Source organism: Callorhinchus milii, unplaced genomic scaffold (assembly GCF_018977255.1).
Source record: "Callorhinchus milii isolate IMCB2004 unplaced genomic scaffold, IMCB_Cmil_1.0 Scaffold5, whole genome shotgun sequence".
Classification (NCBI taxonomy): domain Eukaryota; kingdom Metazoa; phylum Chordata; class Chondrichthyes; order Chimaeriformes; family Callorhinchidae; genus Callorhinchus; species Callorhinchus milii.
Window position 1 is genome coordinate 42266288 of NW_024704746.1, and position 7809 is coordinate 42274096.

The 7809-nt window shown below is 41.9% G+C and overlaps 1 protein-coding gene across 1 annotated transcript in view; it reads right to left on the bottom strand.

Annotated features, from left to right (window-relative positions):
* Positions 1-5819, bottom strand: part of LOC103179351 (transcription factor EC) — a 50389-nt gene extending 44570 nt beyond the window's left edge. Inside the window, exon 1 of the mRNA XM_042335792.1 lies at positions 5602-5819. Within this exon, the coding sequence (XP_042191726.1) occupies positions 5602-5628 (27 nt within the window). The 5' untranslated portion in view covers positions 5629-5819. The remainder of the gene's footprint in view (positions 1-5601) is intronic.
* Positions 5820-7809: the final 1990 nt, after the last annotated feature.

Below are 7809 nucleotides of genomic sequence, written 5' to 3' on the forward strand. Positions count from 1 at the left end.
TAGATTACTCATGAACAAGGACAAAGTACAGTCAAGGGTGAAAATGCTTGACTGGAAAAGAGCTAATTTTGATGGGCTAAAGAGGGACCTAGAGCTGGTGGACTGGCAAGTAAGAGTGGCAGGTAAAACAACTCATGGGCAATGAGAAATCTTCAAAGATACGATAGCTCAGGGTCTAAATAGATTTATTCCCACAAAAGGGAAATGTGCGAGAACCAAGCCTAGCTTGGATGACCAGGGATATTCTGTCTAGGATGAAAAAGAAGAAGATGGCGTACGACAATTGGCGGATGCAAGACACTGAGGATAGCAAAGCGCATTATAGAGAATGCAGGAGTGATCTTAAAAGAGCGATAAGACAGGCTAAAAGATCGCATGAGAAGAGGTTAGCGGGTAACATAAAGGGGAATCCTAAAATATTTTATAAGCACATAAAGGAAAAAAGGTTAGTTAAAGGTAGGGTGGGGCCAATCAAAGACAATGACGGCAATCTTGTTGTGGAGGCAGAGGGCGTGGCTGATGTACTAAACGAGTACTTTGCATCTGTCTTCACAACGGAAACGGATGCCCCAAATGCCACTGTATTGGATAACAGGGTAGAGGACATAGATCAGATTACTATAGACAGAGAGGAAGTTCTGAAAAGGTTGACTGGGCTCAAAATTGAGAAGTCACTAGGACCAGATGGGTTTCACCCAAGGTTGCTGTGGGAGATACGGGTTCAAATAGCGGAGGCTTTGGCCATTATATTTCAATCGTCATTGGACACAGGAGTGGTGCCAAGAGACTGGAGAGTGGCTAATGTTACCCCACTCTACAAAAAGGGGCAGAAAGACAAGCCCGGAAATTACAGGCCAGTCAGCCTAACTTTGGTAATAGGAAAGCTACTGGAGACCGTAATCCGGGACAAAATAAATCTCTACTTAGAGGAACACGAGGTAATTAGAGACAGCCAACATGGATTTGTTAAAGGCAAATCTTGCCTAACAAATCTAATAGAATTTTTTGAAGAGGTGACTGCGAGGGTTGATGAGGGAAATGCGGTGGACATTATTTACATGGATTTTAAAAAGGCTTTTGACACAGTACCGCATAAGAGGTTAATAAAAAAACTGGAGGCCCACAGTATTAAGGGGACAGTAGCCGTTTGGATTAGGAACTGGCTGAGTGACAGAATGCAGAGGGTGGTGGTTAATGGGTGTTTCTCGCAATGGAAGGAGGTGTGCAGCGGTGTCCCCCAGGGATCGGTATTGGGACCACTGCTCTTTCTAATATATATTAATGATCTGGACTTGGGCATAGGGAGCACTATTTCCAAGTTTGCAGATGATACCAAGTTAGGTAGGGTAGTAAATAGTGAAGAAGATTGTGACAGACTGCAGGCAGACATACACAGAATGGTGGAATGGGCTGACATGTGGCAGATGGATTTCAATGTAGATAAGTGCGAGGTGATACACTTAGGTAGGAAAAATGATAGGAGGCAATATAGGCTTGGTAGCTCAATCTTAAGAGGGGTGAACATACAGAGAGATCTGGGTGTTCAAGCAAGCGATTCATTGAAGGTGGCAGAGCAGGTAGATAGGGCAGTGAAAAGGGCATTTGGTGTACTGAGCTTCATTAGTAGGGGCATAGAGTATAAGAGTAGGGAGGTTATGCTTAATCTGTACAAAACACTGGTTAGGCCTCAGCTGGAGTACTGCGTCCAGTTCTGGGCACCTTACCTCAGGAAGGATATTAAGGCACTGGAAAGGGTGCAGAGGAGATTCACGAGAATGATACCAGGAATGGGGAAGCTTAGCTATGAGGACAGGCTGGAAAAGTTAGGACTTTTCCCATTAGAGCAGAGAAGGTTACGCGGGGACCTGATAGAGGTCTTCAAGATCATGAAAGGTTTCGACAGGCTAGATAGGGAAAAGCTGTTTCCGCTGGTAGGTGTGTCTGTGACTCGTGGTCACAGTCTTGAGATATCTACCAAAAGAAGCAGAGGGGAGGTTAGAAATTTTTTTTTCACTCAGCGAGTTGTTAGAATTTGGAATGATCTGCCCGAAAGGGCAGTGAAGTCCGATTCAATAACAGCTTTTAAGAGAGAACTGGATAGGTAACTGGAGAAGACAGGTTTGCTGGGTTATGGGGAGAAAGCTGGTGAGTGGGGTTAATAAAAGTCAGTTGCTCTGTCAAAGAGCCGGCACAGACTCGATGGGCCGAATGGCCTCCTTCTGTGCCGTAACATTCTATGATTCTACGATGTGGGACTTTGACCTCACGTGACACACAGTGCTGGGGGAGCGTTGCATTGTCGGAAGTGCTGCCCTTCAATTGAGTCTTTAAACCCAGGTCCCATCTGCTCGTTCAGGTGGCTTTAAAGATCAAGTGGCACGAGTCTAAAAGAGAATTGAGTTTTTCCCAGTATCCTGGACAACAATCCCCAAATCAAATTGGTCATTTACTTCATGCTGTTTGTAAGACGTTGCTGTACCAGATTGGCTGCCATATTCGCCTTCTCAATCTATAGGCAAACACGGCACTTCACAGTAAGCTCAGTGAGATGTCATCCCAAAGTGAAAAGCTATCTAGGATATATATTTATGTAAAATAGCCATGTCAGAACTCTGGAAGTTTTTACACCAGAAATTCACTGACCCACGGCACAACTGCTGATATAAGCCTGCATTTTGTCTCAAAAGGCATCCTAAACTCACTCTGTCTATACGGCAGTAACTTTACCGACCAAATCATTTTACACTTTATACCATGAAGAGGTGACATTGCTTCAACAACAAACAACAACAAATTGCATTTATATAGCACCTTTCATGTCAGGAGGACGTCGTCCCAAGGCATTGGACACCGCTAAATTTCACCTCTGCCCAAATGTCCAACATCAGACTATTCATACACGAGATCCTATTACTGAAGTGAGATTTAGAGTTAAATTTAGAGTTAAAGTTAGAGCACTTGTTTTGCAAGTGAGAGACCTGAGTTCAATTCCAGGCAGGGCGAAACCTTGGGCAAGTTTCCTTACTCCACACGCCTAAAAATAATCCCTCCAAAACCAAAAACAATAATAAATTGGTCATTTTCAATCTACGACTGTTTGTGGGACATTGCTGTGCGCAATTGGCTGCCGCGTTCGCCCACAAATATACAGTCAATTCACTTTACAGTGTGTTCTGTGAAGCGCTTTGGGACGTCCTCCCGATGTGAAAAGCGCTATATCAAATGCAAGGATTATTATTATTATTATTTTGTAACAGGCCATTGTTGATGGATCCAGGTAGTATCAACATTCATCCCATAAAGTACAATTGGATGGTGATAGCTTTAGCTGGCCTGATGAAAATTAAACAGCGGTCACCGAGCAGTCTTTAGAACTTCCACATGTTCTGCTTGATCAAATCCTGTTAATATTCCTGCTCTGGTTTCTACAGTTTATCTGATAACTCCACAAATCAGCAGAAAAAAATCATCTTTCTGTAACTTGCCTTGTAAGCCTTTAAAACATGTGTCTTTCTTTATCAAAGCAGTAACAGTCTGAGACAACACTCTCCCTCGAAATGGGCAGTTCATTGCAATATTGCATCTTCTCCATACAATTGTACAAACACCGCACCTGATCATACACTTGACTCTATTGTATAATTTTAAAAAAATTTGGGGTCATTATTTTGGGAAGGAGAGATGAATTTTGTCTCAGAAGGCGTCTTAAACACACTCTGTATGTGGTGTGGTGGATTGATGTTCAGGGTGGGGTGGGGGCAGGGATGGAGGACTGAGCCAGGAAAGTAATTCAGTCTGGGACCTGCAGATGCAGAAAGTGACCACTGGGATTTGTGAACTATCTTGGGTTACATCATGGAGTGCTATTGTCTCAACACTCTTAGGTTGGACTCCTGCTGAAACAGTCAACTATAATTAGCTAGAATTCCTGCTAGACATAGTGTTGCATCAAAGATCCAGAAGCCTGCACCACAGCATAAAAGAGTAACTAACAAGGGTAAAAAAATAAATACATGAACTTGAGACAAAATAATTGCTACAGAACAATGTACACTAAATGGTAAAATAGGATTGCAAAAATCTTATTTCTAACTTAACTGTTCTAACAACAACTTGCACTTATATAAAGCATCCTCCGCCCTGGGTAATGTCTCAGAGCGATTAATACAGTATGTACTAACAACATACTAACAATACAGTATGCAGTGAAACTTGTCTTGGATATCAGATATATATAGAAAGGCCATGTCTCTCTTTTCAACTAGTTTTGCTGTATTTCTAGGGCACTTTAATTTGTGGGAGTATATTCAGTTGCAAAGCAAATGCATCAAGTAGCGGGAAAGTGTTCAATGTCAAATGCACATATGATTTTGAGTCACATTCCAACTGTTAAACTGACTTCACAGCAGAAGAACTGCAGCTGTGGGAAATTCCTACCAATAATATAATTTGTTAATGTCCAATAATAGGTTTGTATCTTCCCTTTGGATGGAGGAACTTGATACGAGCTTTGTAATTGTGTTCTTTCTGTCTGTTACTTACTGACAATTTAAAAAAACACTAGTAAAATGCCAAACAAATACAAGTTGATAACAATTCTTATCCAATCTGTGTCTGCTTGTAGCTGTTCAGTAGCAGCAATGTTTGCTCACAGGAGAGGCTCAATTCAAGACTAAAATTATTGTTCAATATTCCCTTGATAATGGCACCATCTCATGCTATTCATTTGCATTGTCTTTTGCAGAGAAGGGAATTTCTCTCTCCCAGTGTCCTGGCCAACAATCCCCAAATAAAATTGATCACGCACTCCATGGCTGTTTGTGGGGCATTGCTGTGTGCAAACTGGTTGCCACATTTGTTTATCAAGTACACACAATCACACTACTTTATAGTACATCTTGTGAGATGCTTTGAGACATCTCAACAGCGCAATAACGCTATATCAAATGAAGGGATTATTATTAGTTCAAAAATACAATAGCTTCTCAGCCTTTTGGCTAGATCAAGTTTACAGGGCTTGATTGGAGTAGTTGATCTGGTGGATTGATCAGAGATCATGAAGCCACAAACACATTTAAGATGGGCATGGACTGGCTTTTGGAAGTTTGAGGCCCAGATTTGGGTATATGGGAGCGTGAGTTACTTTGATGTCAGTAACCATCGGGGCAACTCACGCTTCCCGAAATTGGAAACTGGAACAGACTAATTAGCACGAAGGACGAGAGCAGGCAATCTCACTCAACGTTAAAAAAGACATTTATTTAAAACTACCTTACTGCTCAAATGTTCATGTTCGAGGCTCTAATCTGAAATAACCTCTCCTTGTTGCACTATAGCAGAAATCCACAAGGGGCTTTACAAAATGAGCAACTGTCACACATCACCCATAGCATTTCTGTGCAAGAGAAGGAAAAGGAAACAATAACACCTCCTCATGTATCATTCTCCAGGTGCTTTACTTAGGAACTTAATTTTTTGTTCACTTTAAAACTTTGCTATAATAGCTTGCTACAAGTCATTCAGAAAACGTTTTGAAGTTTAGATGTCATGCTCCACAGTGCTTAATTAGAAATCAGAAGTAATGTATCAAATAGCACCTACCTGCCCATACCAGCTGTATTCCAACATTGTTCAAGTTTAAATTCTTGACTGCGAAGTTGCTGGATGTTTTTGCGGTCAAACCTCGGCAGCAATTCGAAGCTCTCTGTTAAGCTACCACTTTCCCTTTCAAGCATGTGCACTGAGGTCTACGACTTGTACTTAGCCACTCTAGTACGGCCACAATCGGAGCTTTGTTGAAGTGTTGCGCTCTTAGTGCTTAAACCTGTTGATAATGAACCTGAACCCATTATTTTGAGTCAATGAATTGAAAGAAATAGGGCAAAGAATGAAAGCCACAGGGCCAATTACCAGCATTCTTTGATGTATTACTTGCTAGGACTCACCAAATCACTTTGTCTCTTTGTCCTGATCCCCTCTGTTATTCATTACTTATTCTGGAAGGGTTAGAGTTCAGATAGCTAATTGCATGGACAGCCTTACTTGGTAGGGATTCTCCCGACACTGACACTTTTCCCCAACTGTGCCCAGCCACCTTGTACTACGCCAATTAATCCAATTCTTGGTGCATTTTTTTTGTACAACGTCCCAGGTTCCCTTTAATCCCTGCTCTGATGTTTGCACCAGGGCTCCTGTGGCAACAGCAGAGAGGAGGGATTTGGAGGAGTTGACTGGCTCTTGGTTTTATGATGGAATTCTTCCCTCGCTAGTGGAGGCCGATGGCTGCTGTCAAGGCAAATGATGGCCCTGGATTGCTCATCCTCTGCACGGTGTTCCACGCCAAGGCCACCACTGTTCGGCTTTCTCCCTGATGATTTGGATTGTTACATTTATTGCAATTGTTGTGACAATGGATTGAATTATGTGAGCAAACTTGATAATCCTCGCCAACCTACCTCACCCTTTGAGGGCTAAGGGGAGTCTTTTGTGAACCATTCCACTTCCTGAAATGCTGTTTCTCACAAGCGTGAAATGCTTCCTGCTGCGGAATGCACTGAAGGAGTGGGGTGGGGGTAGTGAGGGGTGATCGGGGGAGTGAATTAGCTAATCCTGCATGAAATTTGGATTTGGTTCAACACTCTGACTCCAATCCCAGATCACGCTTACCACAACTGCGTTCCAAGCGCTGTAATGCATCAGAAAATGAGTCACAAAATGTTCCAGCACAGTGCTTCAAATGTTTCCTTTCATAACGGAGAGGTTTATATCTGCATTTACCGCATTCTTTAACTCTTCAATATAATATAATTCCCGCCTCGTCAGTTAGTCAGTAAACAGCCCACCAATGTACCAGCTGAGAATGAAGTGCCCAGGTGGCTGTGGTATGTGTTTTATTTATTTTACGTGCTGCACAAGATGGTGTGTTAGTGACAGATCATCCGCTGAACACAACAACAAGTTAATTTGGAAGCCTTTATAAGAACCCCAGAAAGACCGATTATAAAATTAGAATCGGATTTAAAAATCTTACACGATTCTGCTCGATGTTAAGTCTTAAGATCAAATGGTCCAAAAGGTGAGAATGAGGCAGAATCTCAGACCAGTTATTTTCTACACACAATAAAACCTCTTAATCTTAAGTGAGAATAACGATCAGGATATTTGAAAATCTTTTTGACTTATTGGAGATTTGACACATTTGTCCTGCTCCTGGACACACAATGAGCAGTGTTGTTGGAAAATAATAGACTGCCCACAAGACAGTGAGAGAATGACATCTCAATATCGCTTTACTAGAACACCGCTTCTTACTATTCCAGAGAGTTTTGTTGCGATAAAAGCCAGCACAGCATTCCCTGAGTACTATGTCCTTTCATTCATTGGGCATTTTTAAAGGAAGTTCATTCAATCACCTTGGTTTTCATGTCTTTTACTATCAAGATGCCCTTTCATTGAAATTTCAACAATGCAAAGAGAAATAGAGATTCCAAACACCCAAGGATGAGTAACTCTAAGGGATTATTTGGCCTCTTGTGCCAAGACTAGCATTTACTGTCATTGTGCATCAGTTGTTTTCTGACCAGTCTGCAACTTCTTAGGAATCAAAGTAAATACATTGTCAAATTTCTATCGTATATGAAAAAAAACATTCTGCAGATACTGTGCAACCACAGTGCTGGTTCAACCTCAACCCCACAACCAGTGCCCGGCCCAGCCTGCTCACTTGCTACATCATTCTTTAACTTGCCCTGAAGGCTCCAGAATTCCCATTTGTTCATTGCCTTCAAAGTGGCTTGTTCCTCCGACTAA